This window comes from Chenopodium album, chromosome 25 (assembly GCF_948465745.1).
Source record: "Chenopodium album chromosome 25, dcCheAlbu1.1, whole genome shotgun sequence".
In the NCBI taxonomy this organism is placed as follows: Eukaryota; Viridiplantae; Streptophyta; class Magnoliopsida; order Caryophyllales; family Amaranthaceae; genus Chenopodium; species Chenopodium album.
The window spans coordinates 1,731,726-1,751,030 of record NC_137858.1 but is presented as its reverse complement, the minus strand read 5'-3'; the positions used below and the strand labels follow the sequence as shown (position 1 = coordinate 1,751,030).

General features: G+C 34.3%; 3 protein-coding genes and 1 pseudogene across 4 annotated transcripts; all 4 read right to left on the bottom strand.

Annotated features, from left to right (window-relative positions):
• Positions 1 to 2,930: 2,930 nt before the first annotated feature.
• On the bottom strand, positions 2,931 to 5,358 carry LOC145615703 (uncharacterized). Its single transcript, XM_081670760.1, has 6 exons — positions 5,239 to 5,358; positions 4,283 to 4,854; positions 3,904 to 4,087; positions 3,742 to 3,806; positions 3,378 to 3,594; positions 2,931 to 3,287 (listed from the first exon to the last, which is right to left on the bottom strand). The coding sequence occupies exons 1-6, from the start codon at positions 5,356 to 5,358 to the stop codon at positions 2,931 to 2,933; spliced, it is 1,515 nt and encodes a 504-aa protein (XP_081526886.1).
• A 365-nt stretch (positions 5,359 to 5,723) lies between these two features.
• Positions 5,724 to 9,177, bottom strand: LOC145614932 (uncharacterized). Its single transcript, XM_081670010.1, has 6 exons — positions 8,949 to 9,177; positions 8,009 to 8,619; positions 7,128 to 7,311; positions 6,831 to 6,877; positions 6,389 to 6,599; positions 5,724 to 6,202 (listed from the first exon to the last, which is right to left on the bottom strand). The coding sequence occupies exons 1-6, from the start codon at positions 9,069 to 9,071 to the stop codon at positions 5,864 to 5,866; spliced, it is 1,515 nt and encodes a 504-aa protein (XP_081526136.1). The 5' UTR covers positions 9,072 to 9,177; the 3' UTR covers positions 5,724 to 5,863.
• A 1,526-nt stretch (positions 9,178 to 10,703) lies between these two features.
• On the bottom strand, positions 10,704 to 13,135 carry LOC145613196 (uncharacterized; annotated as a pseudogene).
• Positions 13,136 to 13,299: 164 nt separating this feature from the next.
• LOC145613197 (tRNA-specific adenosine deaminase TAD1-like) lies at positions 13,300 to 18,391 on the bottom strand. Of its 2 annotated transcripts, none has more exons than XM_081668258.1 (11): positions 18,142 to 18,391; positions 17,867 to 17,987; positions 16,915 to 17,078; positions 16,679 to 16,810; positions 16,112 to 16,225; positions 15,395 to 15,564; positions 15,236 to 15,312; positions 15,032 to 15,151; positions 14,637 to 14,724; positions 14,386 to 14,500; positions 13,300 to 13,438 (listed from the first exon to the last, which is right to left on the bottom strand). In XM_081668258.1, exons 1-10 carry the CDS (start codon positions 18,296 to 18,298, stop codon positions 14,390 to 14,392), a joined length of 1,254 nt encoding a protein of 417 aa, XP_081524384.1. In that variant the 5' UTR covers positions 18,299 to 18,391; the 3' UTR covers positions 13,300 to 13,438; positions 14,386 to 14,389. The 2 variants fall into 2 exon arrangements, with proteins under 2 accessions (XP_081524384.1, XP_081524385.1); XM_081668259.1 differs by having other exon boundaries at positions 13,423 to 13,472.
• Between the last annotated feature and the right edge of the window lie 914 nt (positions 18,392 to 19,305).

The following is a 19,305-nucleotide window of genomic DNA, read 5'->3' as shown; positions in this document are numbered from 1 at the left end:
GTAAAAGCTTTGTAGAACAGTAGAAGTGACTATTATAAGATTTGTATTCGTGTATTTATATAGTGAAAAGTAGGTTAGAGTCATTCTACACATTTTATGTCATTTTAAGACTTTAATGAAGGATATGAAGTGCATGGATTTACGTGAGGATGAAGTTTTGGATCGTAAGGGATGGAGGAGAAAGATTTATGTTGATGACTACACGGAATAATCAAATTTGGTTCATGTTAGCCGACCCCACTTTTGGGATTAAGGCTTTGATTGATTGATTGATTGATTGATTGATTGATTGATTAAGACTTTAATCAACTAAGTTAGCTAACATTTACATTAAGTTCCTCTTTCAAAATAACAATTATACGTTAGGAATTTCTCAAGAGGTGTCACGCCTTAGGGAGGTAATTAGGGGTAACAACCTTTGCACTGAGACCTCCAAAAAGTAACGGTGCTATAACTTGCTCCCTGACCTCAGACATTTGTTCTATAGCACATAATATACGTTGAGTAGACCTACGATATAAGCTTGGAAGTCACATAATTTAGACTTTAAAATGTACATTGATTTGGCTGTTACCTTAAAAAAAATGAAGATCCTTAACCTTATAGTTTGTCTTGTTTTATTCATGTTTTTGATTATTACATTGTTTTAAAACCAATCAAATCAATTAAAAAGTACCCCAGATTTAGCCTCGGGCTAAATGATGTGATTAGCCAAAGATATGATTAATTAAGATTAGATGATTTTTAAAACATTAACAAGATTTCACTTGGATCAACTAAGGAATTGAGTCTGCTATAATTAAGTAAAATAAGCATAAGAAGGTCATTAGGATTTAGGAGATTAATTAAATTAAATTAATTATTTGTTAAGCAAACGAGCTGGTTGCTGATTTGTTTTGAGCTTAATCCTCGCACCCTTCAATTCTTTTATGCTCTCAAGTCTGAATGTTGCAGAAACAGACAAAATCACTTCTATTTGGAATTTGGTAATCCCTTATTAATTAACATGAAGATGAGATTAGTTAGGAATAAGCGCTCCACCCAATGACATCAATCAACAACACCCATTTACATCCTTATGGAGCGACAAAATATAGACTAAGGGTCTGTTCTCATACGTTTATTTTCAGTTCAGCTCAGTTCAGTTCAGTTCAGTTCAGCTCAGTTCAGCTCAGTTCAGTTCAGTTCAGCTCAGCTCAGTTCAGCTTCTAATTTCCTTCTCTTATAAAATAATCATTTCAGTTCAGATCTGTTCAGTTCAACTCAGTTCAGTTCATTTCAGTTCACTTCAGCTGAGTTTAGTCAATGAGAACAGGCCTTAACTGATAAGATTTTGGCCTAATGGTTAAGACTAAGGTCTATGTACGATAAATCACAAGCATCAACATGTGTTAAATAATAAGCTAAAAAATAGATCAGATGAAGTAATAGACACAAATATTCTAATTTAAAGGAAAAATTGGCCGCAACAACACCAACTATGACAAAGGTGCGTGTAGCAGCACAACCTTTTAAGGGTGCGGTTTACAGCACAAACTATGTAATTGGGTGCACATATTAGCATAAATGACACTAATGAACTAAGGTTGCATGGAAAAAAGTGGAATCTTTATTATTTTATATAATTGTTTAAACATTATTTAAACATATATGATTTTCCATCATGCGTAACTAAATTAGCCTTACCTTTTTTTTTTTTTTTTTTTTTTTCATTTAAGCATTTCTTGACCTCCACCATTATATTAAGCGGATTCCTTAAAAAAAAATTTGTGCTATTATTTTCCTTTGTTCGCTTCTCCAATTACTATTTCTAATATCGATCTCACATGATTGACTTAGTTTCCTATCCCTTTCCACCTAGTTAAATACTAAATTGATAAATAAAATAAAAAATAAAAAATAAAATCATTTAAATACCTTTATTCTACAAGATTTCAGGATACATAGGTAACTTTCTAAATACTAATATCAAAACCCACAAAGTGATTTCAAATACTTAATTCAAAAAATAATTTTAGAGTTGGATTTTAGGATATGTCAAATTGATTTTTTTGTTTTTGATGTACAACACTTAAATTGTGGAGGTTAAGAGAGAATTAATTTAAAGGGAAAAAATTAATTATAATGGAAGAGGAAACTAAGTCAATCATCACATGAGATGTAAAAAAAGTAATTGAAGAAACAAACGATAGAAAATAATGGCGAAAACTTTTTGAAATAATTCAATTTAATGGTTATTTAATTACATGTGATGGAAAATGGAAAATTAAGTAGAATGAAATTAATCAAAAATATTTTTAAACAAAAAGGCATTAAAAATATTTAAGATTTCACTTTTAGAAGAAATCTACATTTTGCCAATGTCATTTATGTTGTTATATGCACCCAAGTGCATAGTTTGTGATGTTGAGTGCACCCTTGAAAGGTTGTGCTGCTACACGCACCTTTGTCATAGTTGGTGTTGTTGCGGCCAATTTTTCCTAATTTAAAATAACACATAAGTATACATGGCAATCGATATATGGGAGACAATCTATTTAAAAGTACACACAGAGTACAAATATATTGTCACTAACAAAAAAAATTGATACACCATATATATTGTACATCATCATTGTTCAAAGATCTGAAGCCCTTTGATCCTCTTTCATTAGAAATGTAACCATATTCAACTTTTTTTTTCTTTTTACATTTTCTAACAACACTTTAAGCTTAAATTAGGTTAATCCGCCGTGCAAAGTTGGAGCCTGAAGCTGTCGTCAACTAAACAAATCCTTCTAGGAGGCGTACATGTACGTGTTTCCTTATGTTACTAGACTTTGGCCATATGGCCAAGGTTGTAAGACTTGTAACGTTTGTTGGTGCATATTAATTCCTACCACCACCTCCTCCTCCGCGTCCATTTTCTCAATCTCTGTTTCATCTTAATCTCATAAATCTTCGCTAGAACTCCCCTGTGCCACCCACCCATCCACGCGCCTTCTTACACTATCTTGTTTTTCCAAGAAAGCCTTAATAAATTGAGGTGCTTGAGGAGGTTCTAATATACATGGGTTTGTATTGGAAGGACCCTTAACCATATTGTCTAGTCTAAACTGCTTTTGTAACCCTTCTTGAAGGCAAGCCATTTCCTCTGAGCACGTTTCATTAACTCCTGGTGGCACAGTTGGTTTATACCTTAATAGTTTCGCGTACTCATTCAGCAAATGAAACATATAGTCATAGACATTATCCATGGTTAATTGTTCTTGGACAAATTTGCTGCCTGCTTTCCCAATCTTTTGTGCCTGTTGATTACATAAACAAACACGAATTTAGTTAATTATCGGTGTATGATCACAAGACTATGTTACATTTTAAAATCTGTAACATTTTACCTTTTCTGTATGTTTGTTACCCCAATCAACAGCAAACTTCAGGGACTTGCACAAGTTCTCAGGATTAGGATTAATAGGCCAAAAATGCTTCATGGGTATTAAGCTTCTCGTAAAGAACTCGTACCACTTAGGTTTTACAAGAAGTGCTAGAGAATTACATGCTAGAATATATTTCTCACTCACAGACCACGCGATTCCTTCAATATATATCTTGTACCTTTTCAAGAAAAAAACAAATTACAATAAGAACATGTACAGCACACAGATCTATTTAGGAGATTAACCATTTACATTATACTTCGTATATAATCATTACAAGAAAAGTAAGAAACAAAGAAATCGCGATCACAGTATGAATACCAACCTATGAACACATTGGTCAGCTAAATTTGATGACTTGAACCCAAGCTTAGTTTCTTGCTCCCAATCCTGCAAGTGCCAAATAGTCCAAATGATCACATTAACTTGAGTGAATTATTTCGTGTATATATAGATTACGAAGATTTTAGTTTAGGATTGGTGTTACCTGAGTAGCAATCTGAGTTTTCCACTGGTCAGTAGAATTGCACTGAAGAAGCTTAATTCTGTCACCCATATCAGCATTCCCTTTCCAAAAGGCGAAAGGTAACCTATTCATCCAAGGAACTCTATTGTTTCCTTCTGCTAAATCCTTCTTCAATCCTTCCCACCCTTTTATGTTAATCTCTGGCCTATAAAGAACAAAAAAATCAGGATACAGAACAATCACAAGCGATTATATACTTCGTGTGATAAGTCTAGCTTAGAGTAATCGAGTATGGTCTAGTCCAATTTGGGCAGCCTAATTGCAGCCTGGCTCATGATCAGCTCTAATGTGCTTACGAAAAAAGAGAAGTATGTACATTTTTTTGAAAGAGAGATCTTACCAGCCCCAAAAGGACCAGTCAGGAAACACTATGTCAAGAGTATCATCATCTCCACAATAGTGAAACAAAGGAGGAGCATTCGATTCATGTCCGGTGTAGTTACTCTTGTGAACCACAGGAACATCCCCTGCCTCGAACATGATATCCAAGTCCGGTAGCTTCCCTGGATACAGTCTTAGAAGCTGAAGTATCCCCCAAATGGTAAAAACATCTCTTGTTTGGTAAGCATCTCTGTATTTTTCCCAATACACTTTACCATCAACCACAACTAGTCTAAAAAACGCGAATTCTTTAGCTGCTTCAACCATGTCCCTAGTGATGCCAGTGTCTCTCCAAGGCCGGAGGTCTTCGTGGATCCATTTGAAGTACTCGGGGCATGTTCGGGTTGATGGGTTAGTAGGGTTGAATGTGGTAGGGTAGTAATTGGAAGGGCATTTTTGGGTGGTATTGATCAATTCAGGGGTGCATTGTAAAGGAAATTCTGTTTTTTTTAAAGGGTGAGATTGAGTTACAGTTATTTGTTTGGAGCCTGGAAGTGCTTTTCTGATTAATCTTGTTGCTGAAATTGAAGGCTGTGTAATCAAAAATGTAAAATTAGTTTCTTTTAAACCAATCCCAGTAATATTTTGTAATACAAGCATGAAGATTGTCCTTTTAGAACGGGAATCTCTTTAAAGGTATTGGGGTAACGTTAATGTTGATATAGAAATACATTGAAAATGTCGCAAGCACATGCGTTACGTTACACAATTACTCTCTAAGACAAAAGCCAAAAAGGGGTGTATAATTTCGTCACACGATTACTTTCTTACAAATTATAATCAAGCTATGAAGTTTCAAAAATAAATTAATTTAGTCATGAATTACACAATATATCATGCTCTAGAACATTATTCTTCAACGTTGAACAACACATAAATGAATATGATATCGAAAAAAATGGATCAGAGACTTACAACGGTCATGTACCGGGTTCCAATGAAGGCACCAACGAGGAGGATGGCATAAAACAGGATTACAGTTGAAGCCCTTCGCTTGAAAGGCCATGTTATGGCTTCTACCAATTGAGAATGCATCTTGAGTAATATACATTGACCATATTATTGGCAATGTATGGTGTGGAAATTGAAAAGACCAAAACAACAGAGAAAAAAACGTATTTTCTTGTTGGAAAAAAGAAAAGAAAATTGTACAAGCGCAATTTTCTCTGTCAAACGAAAAAATGCATCACATATTCCATAGCCTCACACACTTGAAACTTATCTTACTATCTTTAGCTAGAAATTTTCTCATTTTAATTGCTACTAGGCATGTATTTTTTTTCTTTTAATTAAAATCTTTGTCACGCGACAAGTTTTTGTCAAATGAGAAAATGAATAACATTATTACGGGCTGTTAGAAAATAATTTGAAAAAGAAATACTTCGTATAAGTTAGAGTGCTAGTAATAACAAGCTGCATTTTTCATTTATAGTTACAAAACTGATCCGTAACCAATAATTTACCCCCGAAAAAGGTGCTTATTTACAAAATTGGACAATACTCCGTATATAATACTCGATCTAAACAAAAAAAATAGCTATCATCCTACTCTACTCAAACCCTCAACATCCCTCAAAATCTCTTCTTTAGTTTTAAGAAATGTTTGAAGATGATGAGGATCATAAGCAGGAGGAATTGAACAAGGGCTTGTTTGGGAAGGAGCTTTTACTAGGGAATTTAATTTCCACTCTTTTTCTTTACCAGAAGTTTTGCAAGCCAATGTTTCAGTACAAACTTCTACAGCATTTGGAGGAATTGTTGGCTTGTATTTCATGAGTTTTCCGTATTCATTTAACAAATGAAACATGTAATCATAAATGTATTTCATGTTTAACTCCTCTGTTATGAACTTGCTTCCACCCTTTGCTATCTCTTGTGCCTGCATTTTGTTAAGAATTCAAGATCATGATTCAACAATTCGTGATTTTATTTGTTTAGATGTTCAAAAGTGGAGAAAAATAATCCGAACTGTTAACTTTCCTAATTTCATAACTAGGTACGTAACTAAAGATACTTATGGTCAAACATACACCGTAAGATGTCAAGAGAAAAGAGGAAAGTGTACCTTGTTTGGATGTTTATTTCCCCAAGTTACAGCAAATTTGATGGATTCACATAATTTGGAGGGATTAATAGGCCAATATTGTTTCAATGGTAGCAAACTTCTTGTATAAAACTCGTAGTATTTTGGTTGTACTAGCAGTAACATTGAATCACAAGCTTGTATGTATTTCTCACTCGTCGACCATGCTTTTCCTTCCATGTATATTTTGTACCTTCATTATCCATCAACATATGCAATTAAATTTTATTAGAAATCTCAGTACTTCACCATGCCATGCATTTAAAAGTTCAAATTCTAACTTACTAAACTTAGAAAGTGGCTTATGATATTGGAGCGGACTTAAACTGAATTGTGGCATATGTTAATAGACTCGTTATCATTTGTACACATTGTGACCCTGTACTTATATATGTGAATGACTGAATGGAGAAATTACACTTACCGGTGGGTGCATTGATCTAAGCCATGATTAACTTCCTTTGGCGAACCCTGAGAAACAAAAAAAAGTAACAAAGGTCTAAGAACATAACAAATGACTTCAAATTTGGTTAGGGTCATTTTTTTTTTATCATACTCAAAATGTGTGAAAAGTTAGTTAAGACATGGAATAAAACAACAAGATACGACATATGGATCATATTTATGTTGGTAAGTTCATGTCAAGTCAAGTTTTAAGTTGTTCTTCATAGTTTCACGTTGTGTTAGAGATTACTAGGTAGAAGATAAAAAGATTGGTTACCTGATCATAAATCTGAGCTTTCGAACCTCGAGTTGAATTGCATTTAAGAAGATCTCTTCTGCTTCCTGTTAAAGAATTACCTTTCCAATAGGCATAGGGCACTCTATTCACCCATTTCACTTTTTGGTTGCCTTCAATAATGTCATTCAATTGGGCCTCCCATGGCTTTATGTTTTTCTCATGCCTGCAGCACCATAGTTATAGTTAGTACACACTTAATGGGAATTAAAACTACGATAAACATAACTTTAACGATAGCAACTTGAGTTGCGTATTTTGTTTTCTCCGTCCCACTATAATTGTCTCATTTAATCCAAGAAACTTTCATAAAATCATACAAATACGATTATAATCTTTAGAAGAGTACAGTAATTCATTTGCTATACATGTATATTTTAATAGACCCCACCTCTTCTATATTTAACGGTCCACCACACATTACATAATGACATAATTAGACACCACACATTATTATAAATCAACCATGGCGTAAAATAAAATAATTAATAATTAAAGTAGCATAAAGAGATCTACATTGAGCCCAAAAACATCAATTATCAATACATGTCTTGCCTCTGTACTTAACTAGATTTGGACTATCTTATTAACAAAAATAAATAGTCGAGATATTTTAGAATGTTTAGATTCACATTTTCCAAAATTATAATGGTATACTATTGAATTTTCTAATACTTCTTACATCACCACTACAACTGTTATAAAAATTTATCCCCTCTATATAAAATCACTTCAAGACATCAAATTAGAAAAAGTCGGGAATTTATAACAATTATTTAAGGACAGAAAGAGTGTTACGAGTAAATTAATGACGGACATTATTAAAATAAAATAAAATAAAGGAGAGAAAGGAGAAACATTACCAACCCCAAAAAGACCAATCTGGGAAAGGAATATCAAAATGTTGATCATCTCCACAATAATGAAACATAGGAACAGGTGAAGTGTAATTAACAGCAGCTTCATCATAATCACTCTTCTTAATCACTGGTTTATCACCACTCTCAAACATTATATCCAAATCAGGCAATTTTCCAGGGTACAATCTTAGCAGTTGCAAAAACCCCCAAATTGTGAACATATCTCTTGTTTCATATGTTCTTTTATACCTTTCAAGAAATAATCTTCCCTCCAATATTATTAGCCGGAAAGACGCGATGTTCTTTCCGGCTTCTACTGATTCCTTTGAGATTCCTTTTGATACCCAAGTTCGTAAATCTTCGTGGATCCATCGAAAGTAATTCGGGCACGAGTCGATTGAGGATGATATGATATTTGCCTCATTGACTTCTATTGTGGTTGGATAGTTGGTTTTAAGACATGTTTGGTTTGTGCTTGTTTTGGGACAAATGAGAGGGTATTCTGTTGGTTTTGATGAATGTATTGCATTCTTTTGTGTGTTATTTAGTGAGGTTGGGGGGTTTATGTTGCTTGAATCTGGTGATTTGCTGTAATTTGTGATCTTAATTGAAGGCTGAAAATCAAAATCAATGGAATTAAAAACAAGAAACAAGAAATCATAATGAATATATTGACAATATGTAACAATTTAACTTGCTAGTTCTGATGGGGTTCGGTGCATTAAAATGTCGGTAATGACCAAACCCAAAAATTGTATAAAAGCTGATAACAATAATAAAAATAGCAAGAAAGAAGGATTCTTCAACGAGTAAGCGAGGATTCTCTCCAATTACTCGACCATCAAGTTACGAGTTAAAATATTCTAACTCGAGTAATTAGACCGTCTAGTAACTGGAGAGAATCCTGTACCGTAAAAATTATATGATCAAATTAAAGACTTACAACAGTGTGATCGAAGCGTCGAACTAGAAGGATGCAACCAAGGAAGAGAAAGATGTAAAAATAGAAGAGAATTTTCTTTTTATTGACAGTAAACCAAGCCATATCAATCTTCCCCACCACCATTAGATTTTTTTGGTGGGTTGATGAACTATTTAGCACCCAGTTTTTATTCTCAATATTTATGAGCACCCTAGAAAAAAGAATAAATTAACCAATTACTGATTAAAGACAAAATTATATAATTAATTGTTGCTTTTTCATGAATGAAACATTATTGTAATATACTAGTACAAAAAAGAAAAAAAAAAGTGATGTTGATTTGTTGGCATGTGTTTTTGATAGTCTCTGAAGCTTAGTTTGACTTGTAAGCAGTTTTATTTTTGTTATTTTTAATTTTTTTGGGTGGTTGGGAAATGGGGAGTGAGAGACATGACTAGCCCATTAGCATGGTTAATCTAGCATATTCTGAATATTAATTATACTATACTATAATTCTTAAATGCCGTGAAAAAGTGTGTGTTGCATATAAAAGAAAACGGAGGAAGTAGTTTTTATACACGTAGTATACTTATTTTGTTGGATACATTATTGAGATTCCATTAAGGTATTATACACATGATTTAATAGATCAGATTCTTACATCTGACAAAGTTTGGTGAATGATGATGATGCACTTGGTCTTTTGTGTGGTAAGATTTTTAAATTTGTAATATTTGACTAATACAATCATCTTGTCTGAATTAAACTTTATCTTTATAGTAATTTATTTGGTTAAAGTTTTAAAGGTAGAGCTCAAATCCTAGAAACGAATCTCACGTATTTCGTTGTATTTAAGGCTTTCTTAGTTTACACCAAAAAAAATAATTGTACCATTCGTTCTAATATTAAGATCATGTAGTTTCATCATAGATGTGCTCTCTTCACCTAAACTTATTTAAGCTTGTTTGATTAGACATGATCTTAGACTCGATGATTAGATTGGACCTAATCACCCTTATTATAACTGATTAGCTCTGATTTTTTTTTTTAAGGTGAGGCATTTCAACAAAGCAGTAAATAAGATACTTTATAGAAAGAAGTTAAATATTTCGTTCTTTATTAAGAAAGTTACATTATATTTACAAGTTTACATGTTACTTAAGTTATAATTATAGTCAATTATAAAATGGTGTAATTGCTTTTAAGAAGTATTATATTTTGGGATCAATTTCTCCATGGCTTTTCCATGTTACATGCCATGGCTTTTCCTACATTCACATGTTATTTTAAATATTGGCCTATGAGAAAGAGACCAATTAGGTCAAGTTTAAATACTCATACTACTTGTTTAGCGCAAAGAGTACGATCGGCTAGCAAATTTGTAGCAAACACAAACCAATCTAAACCTTGCACATTAAATAATGATTTTAAATCTTGGTTGTTGAGTAGACTAAATTTTTTGAGTATTTATTTCTCGAATTCTAGGTGTATTGTTTTCACTATTTTATTTAGAAGAGAAAAAAAAGAAGTAATGACAAATTTGTTTATGAGAGTGAAATGTCAAGTAAATGATCAAACATTATCAATTTATACAATGATGTGATCGAGTTAACATTGACTATTATGGAAATAGATCGATTAGTTTAGTTTGCTTTCGTTTGAAAGATTCATACCACACTATTCATTATCAATCTTGGGATAGGTACGAAAGTTGAGCACTGTCATTAATTCGTGACGACATCTACAATGCACAAGAATACGAAAGATGTAATTCAATCAAGGTTTCCTTTTAGGGTTCAAATTATCCCAATACTCATCTTCCCAAATCTCTACTTGTCTTGTCAAATTAGCTTTCTTCACTAGAAAACCTATAAAAGATAAGGGATCATAAGGAGGTGGCATAGAATTGAACAAGGAATTCCATTACTTGGAGATTTTTCTAAGGATTCCTCCATGAACTTCCTCCAATTACCTTCAACTCTACATGCCATAGCCTCGGAACAAAGCTCAACCGCTTTGGGAGGAATCGAGGGTTTAAACCTTAATAGCTTTGCATATTCATTCAACAAATGAAACATATAATCATAAACATAGTCCATCTTCATATCTTCATGGATGTACCTACTTGCAGCCTGCCCTATCTCCTGAGCCTATTCAATCATATAGATTAATACGAGATTAACAAATTTAAGTCACACTATACAAATAATGTGACGTTTAATTACCTTATCAACGTGACTATTTCCCCATTCAACAGCAAACTTGAGAGATTTGCATTTATCATTGTTATTCTTAATGGGCCAATAGTGGACCAAGGGCAGCATCCCTCTATTGAAAAAATCATGATATGTGGGCTTTACTACCAATGTCATAGAATCACATCCTAGAATGTATTTCTCACTAACTGACCAAGCCCATCCTTCAATATAGATCTTGTACCTTTATGATATGAAATTAATATTAAAATAGATTAATAGTATAAAATAATTGTAAAAAATAAACTAATGAGTTTAATATAATACCTATGGGTGCACTGATCTTTGAGGTTGGATTCTTTAAACCCTACTTTAGCTTGTTTTTCCCAGTTCTGCAATCAAATGTAAATGATTTGAGTTTAAACTTAACTACCCTCTATTAGGGCAAAGTGGTTTTGAAAACGACCCAATTCAATAATGAAATGTATAATGCTCCTTTCTGAAATGAGATTGATGTTTTAGGGTGTTGTCTTGATCATGTTTAGTTTTCAACACGTCCGATTTAACGTATATGATGGTATTGAACTACCTAATGGAAATGTTCACGTCGATTGAAGAAAAGAGACCTGAGTATAGATGCGAACGTTCCAATCAGTAATGTTCGTAGCATTGCACTTGAGCAAATCTGCCCTCCATGGTGCAACTTTAGGGTTGCCTCTCCAATAAGCTAAGGGTATCCTGTCCTTCCATTTCATCATCTTGCTCCCTCCTTGTATTTCACTAGATGTGTTTCTCCATGGCTTTATGTTACACTCCGGCCTACTCAATTATACACAACATTACAATCAAATCTACATACCAATTATAGGAAAATTAATTAGATAACTATAATCCATTTTCTTTTCCTCTTTGACGTCGAGAGCAACCGGGAAACGATGTAGATGAGATTTGATCTCAAGTTAAAATCAAGAAATTTAAAACGAGAAGCTTAAACTTACCAACCCCAAAAGGACCAATCAGGGAAAACAATGTCCAAACTCCATGGATCAGAACAATACTTAAACAAGGGTGGTGGCCCAGAATTAGGCTTCTTAAAATTCTTTGCTGGAATTACTGGCCTATCACCACAATCAAACATTAGCTCTAAATCAGGCAATCTCCCAGGATACCGCCTTAGTAGTTGTAGGATTCCCCACAAAGTGAACTTATCTCTAGTTTGAATTGAATCCTTATACTTCTCTACATACACCCTTCCTTCTAGGATCACTAGCTTAAAGTTGGCAGTCTTTTGACCCGCTTCAACCATTTGTTTCGTGACACCCGTTTCCTTCCATGGCCGTAGATCTTCGTGGATCCAACGGAAGTAGTCCGGGCATGTTGCTGGATGATCAGGATCCGTAGAGATGTAGCTTGTAGGGTAGTTGTGAGGACATGATTGGGCGGTACTATTGATGACACATTGTAGTGGATATTGTTGGGATGGCGGTGGTGGCGGTGATGGTAAGGAACTAGATGTCGAAATAAGTAGTTTCTGGATTGAAACATGTACAATACATATATGAGGTATTAAGAACACATCATAGTCCAATAGTCAGATTGATGAAATACAACTATAACAAGAACAAATCTAAGCCTCACAAGGGGGAGCGAAATTATATGAAAGTTATCCAATATCTAATCTTTTTTTTTTTTTTTTTTTTTTTTTTTTCTGATTTCATTTTAGATATCTAATTGATCTATTGTTAAACGTAAAGAGTTATAGCAACAAAGACTTCGCTAATTAAAAACAAAGTTTAAAATTTGACTTACAGAATTACTCCAACCAAGAAAAAGTTCGTAGCAAAATAGGAGGGTGAAGAGCAAGAATAGACAGAATAAGACATTGACAGCTACAGCCCGTATCTTCGATTCTCGACATCGTGGTCCAGTGACTATGTTTACCCTACCGAGTGCATGATAACTTCCATAACCCAAAAATTTCCGACCAAAGAGCTTAAACTCGTTTTTCATGGCAGTCAGGGTCTGTGATGTCTATGCCTAAAAGTGTATCATATATACTGTAGATTTTAATAAATCTAGCTACAATGGAAACTAGGAAGCAAAACAATGGTATTAAAGACATTGATTTCGTGACTAAGTGGGGCCATAAGTCACCTTTTTCTTGTATGTCAGGCCGTATTGCATGTTCCAAAGAGGATCCTTCTTGTGTATATGATGTTGAACCGTATTGGGGTCACATTGTTTACGCCTTTGAATGCTCAAGTGATGCTACATGTTGCTCCAAGAATTTTCTTGAGCTTCACGTTATCTCTCCAGCTGCAAAACAGTAACAAAGGCAAAATCTTGTAACCTGTACTGCCATGCAATTCATGCCGATTACGTCCTGTTGCAATAACTTTAACCTTAATTTGGTTTGATCTAGGCTAAACTCTTATCATGCTACATTGCTACACACACGGATAACGATGTGTTTAAGCAAAGAGGTTTCGTAAGGGCATCAACATATTGCTCAATTGATAATGCTCTCTAACAAAGTGAAAATCAGGTGCAAGATATCCATGTGTGAATGATAAAAAGTGGATCGCACTAAAACTAGTAGCAATCAAGTTGTAACGGTAAATGTGGATGCTTGAGGAAGAAAGCGCATCCACATAACCTATGCGGTTGAGGTTGCTACATTTTTTAGTATTGACCCAACAAGTATTGAAAATTTAGAAAGTATTTCATCAAAGAGAAGGTATGCCCTTCAGAAAAGGGATATAAGAAGGGAAAAAAATTAGGATAGATCTTGCTTCAGTGGCTCTGATAATCTGTGGCTAGCTCATGAACTTCTAAAACACCAAAATTACATTATTAAGATTTTTCTGCCTTTCTGATTAAGATTCTTCAGATTTCACTCTAAATCTAGCATTATTCACACATATATTGGATCTAAATTTCAGTTTAACAGGAATCTACTATATCCTGAACATACATGATTTTTCCACAATTTAATTTCTTCATTCAATGGGTTGATTGCAGAATATACAAGGTTTCAAGTCATTTGGAATGCTGAAAGAATGTGCCACGTTCAAATCAATGAACCAATTTCCATGAAAAGCTAATGCATACACATTGAAAAACAGCCATTCAACTAGTTCAATCAACAGTTAGCATTTCTACAATTACTTTACTTTCCATCAGGAAAAAAAATAAATAAAAAATAAATATATAAAATAAAAAAAAGGATCAATTTCAAGTTGACCTTGAAGAAAGTCATTTACCTCTCTACGAGCTAATAGAGAACATATCAGAATCAACAGGTTTCACGAGCCAATTGCAGAAAGTTGAGCTTCCCTTCAATATCTTAGACATTTGGTTGTACTCATGAGCATTTTCCTGCAAATGATATCATAATGAATTAAGAACTTCAGAAAAGCAGGATTATATTCTGGCAATAGGAAGGGATTAAATTTTAATGAAAGAACCAGAAAGTGAAAAAGATTGAAGGGGATCAAAGCCAATGTCATGTTACCTTAAGTTCTCTATATGAAATTGTTTTGTTTTTCCAATCACCCGAAGAATTGCACCTCAAGGACAAAAAACATTCCAATAATCTCCTCCTGCAATATGCACAATAATTGATATGAGACACAAGATAGAGAGGGACACCTGATACCATTTACAACTATATACACACAAACATTATCAACACTACCACTTAACCTAACAAGGTTCAATCCTCTAAGGAGGTCAAGTTGTCCAGATGTAAGCAAAGTCACCTTAAACATTTTTAGTACATGACTTATCAGAATTTAATAATATTAATAAATAAATCAGCCAAGTGATAATTATCCTTAAGAAAGATTTACCATGAAGAAAAAAAATTAAGCAAATAGGATTGCAACAAATATATAAATTAAAAATTACTTGCACAAGGATGACTGCGTGGATGGAAATAATGCTCCCTTTGAAGAGGTTCCTTGTTTTCTTCCAGTAGTCCCAAGAATAACCTCATGTAATTCATGCTTATTCCAGCATATAGAGTACCTGCACATCATCGCGGCTTGAATTTTGCAACTCAAAGTCACATATCCACCACACCAGGACATGAACAACCAATTAAAGACTCACCCACAGGTTAAAGTCGCCTGAGCAGAACCAAGATGCTGAAATTCCTTAGGTGGGACAGGTGCTTCAAAAAATAAAGGCTGCAAAATCAAGAGGCCAATTTTATGATGAGCAGAAGACTAGAAGAGCATACTGCATTGAAATTTAACACAGTATACATACCTCATTAATTAGAAAAGGATCAACTAACATATTTGATAAAGGTGTTAGCCTATCATACAACGCCCTCTTCAAGTTTTCCTTCAGGGAAAGGGTTTGAGAACTACTACATGATTGCCCAATGGTGACTGAAGAAATATAAACAGGTTGGAGCAGGTAGGAAAGCAGAGCACCTGATAAGAAAGTAAAGTAGACGACTTGTTATCAAAGACAGACCATAGCTCTATGAATAACAACAAAATAAATGATGTTTCTATTCATAAACAGACTTGTATTTTTTTTCCTCATATTCAGAATACCAATGTAGTGTTTCTGATTGCCTTGCAGCTTTTTACATTCTTTGTTCTTTATCCCAACCATAATAACCCAGCAAATCATGACTGAAACAGTACTCCTTAAGGACCTTAACTCCAATCTTGACTAATCTTTGCTGGTTTTCTTTACTTCTATGCATTCTATAGTTCCTTTTTGTTATGTGTGGAGTTGCTAGCAATATGCCAAGCTTCCATGGATAGGATGAATAGATTTAAAAGATCTTAAACCATTTTTATCAGTTTCTCATTGACAATAGAAAGATCAAACTACCAAACTTCTTCGTCACAAACAGAACTCATACACAAGAAATTACTAAATTATGGTCTGGTTGCTCATAGATTTATTTTAAAAGATCAGAATTCTTAACACACATGGAAGCCTCCAGTGACAGAGACACGTACAGACCTTGTATTCCAACAACATTCCAGCGTGCTATTTTGTCAGAACAGCTAACAGATGAAGTAGTGACACCACGGCCAGGCTTTCTTTGGACTAAGCCAGTTATTGTTGGACAGTCACCTGCAAAAAAGTGACCAAGAAAATTTTTCAAAATTTAGAGACTAACACATGATGAAAATCCAGAGACAAGGGACATGCATTACAATTTTCTAACACAATCTGACAAATATGTAATACACCATAAATTTTAACTAATGATAATTATCTCATAATCTTAAATTTTAACATGAGGATCTACTGATCTAGCAATGTCTCTATGTCTCCCCCATTTGTAAGGTTCCAGGCATTATCTCATAAAGGCCATACAATGAGTCTATAAAATTTCTTCTACTCAATAAACTTTGGCTGATTTCATGTTTAATCAAAAGCACAAAAAGCTGTATGGCAATTGGCAACTTGATCTGCTTACTGTAGAAGCCGCTGCAGACAGGATACATCTAGTATAATACAAAAATGTATCACGATATAATGTAATAACTGTAGAGATAGAGAAGATGAAAGAATACATTCAACCATTCTTCTTCACTAAAGTCTCGGAAGTTTTTTCTCCAGGAGGATGAAACACATTTGTTGACGATGTTGGGGCCTCTTCTCCAAAGGAAATATTTCTCAAGGATTGTGGCAAACTAAGTGAAGCATCCCCACCTATAAAAATATAATAAAAGTCCCCAAAATGAGAATAAATAGATAATTTGGGACACATCCCTAACCCGCAAGAGATGAAAGAAATAAGATATAGTTAAACTCACATGGAAGCTGTGAAATATACATATGTAAATCCCAACCCTCTTTGATCTTGTATCGCCCTTGACCAGACCCATCAGTCTCCAGATAAATAGGCAACTTTCTGCCATTGACACCTTGTGGTTTCCCACTTAAATCGCAATAAGAATGAATCTGTGAATAGAAGAACCTGATGTTTTGCCAAGAGAAGAAAACAAAAATGTTATATTTGCCACAATATTAATCAGGTAGCTCCAACTATCTGCCTTAAGAATGATATTCTGCTTGAGACATAATTTAAGTCTTTAACAAATAACCACCACCACAAAGTGGTCACTGAACAATTAAGATATGATGTTAGCTCAATTGAGACTTAAAGTGCCAAACAAAATTGCATAACATATAAATGTATATGCCAGATAAGCTGGTTTATGAATTCATGATCAAATGGCACAGATGCGCATGATATAACTGATTACAATTCCTATCGATTGCAGCCACTGTAAATCACACAGAATACACGTCTAAGCAGCTTCAAAACATCAATGAGATCTATCACAAAGTCATCCATATACACAACTTTGACAACAGGATGTTTCAGTGAGCCCTTTGCATACCCCGCGTCAAAAGAAGCACCTAAATCAAAAAATTGCTAAGAATTGGCCAAACTAACATCCCATTATTTTCCTAAGACTCACTAAGGCAACTACAGCAAGCTACCAAACAATCAAGAACATGTTAATTCCCAGAATTAAACCTGTATCAACCAATTAAAACTAACAATTGTACATCTATTCAAATTTACTCAACATCTCCTTATCACCATTAAATGTTCAATCACATATATAATATCACTAATACAACACTACAACCATCAACAAGAACAACAACAAAGCCCTCGTCCCAAAATGATTTGAGGTCGGCTAACATAAATCGTTATAAGACCCATAACCATGAAATACACAAAAGAATCACTACCTTAACAAAGCTCTTCTAGCAATAATCTCAGCATGAGAATCATTCACAACATCCCCATTTGAACTCCGACTTGATCTGGGCAAACATTTAGTCCCAGTACCCAAAGCAACCACCTCCAAATCTGCAACCCCAGAAGTTTTCAGCAATTAATTCTCAAATTCAACCCATAAAATCAAAAGGGTAATTCTAAAACAAGTCGATGAATTGAAGGGAACACTAACTAGTAAGAATTGACCCAATTGAGGAGAGAACAATATGGAGGGAAATGGGGTTACCTTGCGAAGGAGACGATAGAAGAAATGCAGCCAAAACAGTGACTTCGCGGCCTTGAGGTTTGCCCTTTTTAGGGAGAGAGTTGAAGAGAGAGAAAACTTTGTCAGAAATAATATTTCCCCATGAATTTCCACCTTCCAACGATTGAGTTTCTTCCATTACCTACCAAATCATCAATTGCTCCGGTAAGTGTTTATGTTCATGGCTTCCGGAGGGTGGTTCGGTTTTTCAATTTCTACTTGGATTTTCGGGTTTTGATCCAATATCCGGTTTGGTTAATACGGATTAGAATCTTCAAATACTTGTATGTCGATTTTGTTAAGTGTAATTTGGCCCCGTAAAATAACACAGAGTCATAGACTCGTGATGTTAGGGCCTCTTTACCTCAGCTTAATTTCAGTTCAATTCAGCTCTAATCAATTCAGTTCAATTCCGCTCCTAATTTCCTATCTCTCATAAAATATTCATTTCAGCTCAGTTCAGTTCACTTTAGCTCCTAATTTCCTTCTCTCATAAAATATTCATTTCAGCTCTGTTTAGTTCAATTGAGTTTAGTTCAATTATGTAAATCAGAACAGGCACTTAACCTTGCCCCCATTACCACCCTAAGTACTCCGTAATATTTATTCATCGGTGTGTGATGTTACTCCACCAAACATACTCCCTTATTGATGTTGGACAGTTTAGTACATAACTACATAGTACATACATATATAACAACATTGTTTGCCAACCTGGTGCAATGGTAAAGATAAGAGTACAATGAACAAGGAAGTACGAAAGAGTAAACTTGAAAGACATTATTGTATTATAATACATAGATACATAATACACTTGCTTGTTTAATTTGATAAAGAAATGTTTGCAACACCAACTCCGACAAGGGTTGTAAGCCTTGCTTGTACGTACATACGATGCAATTTCGCTTCATTTTTGAGAAATCGCTAATGGAAACTCAAAAGGAACGATTTATAGACTTTTCCAAGAACAATGCACAACTTGTTAGTGGAGCTGGTGCATTGTCATTGGAAATGTCCTTTGCAATAACAATTCAATTATATGAGTATATAGAGGATCGAGGAGTTGAGGGATGGTTAGTCCCCCCATCTCCCTCGAGAGTGATTTGGGTTCGATCCTAATCCCACCTCTTATGTGATAAAAAGGAC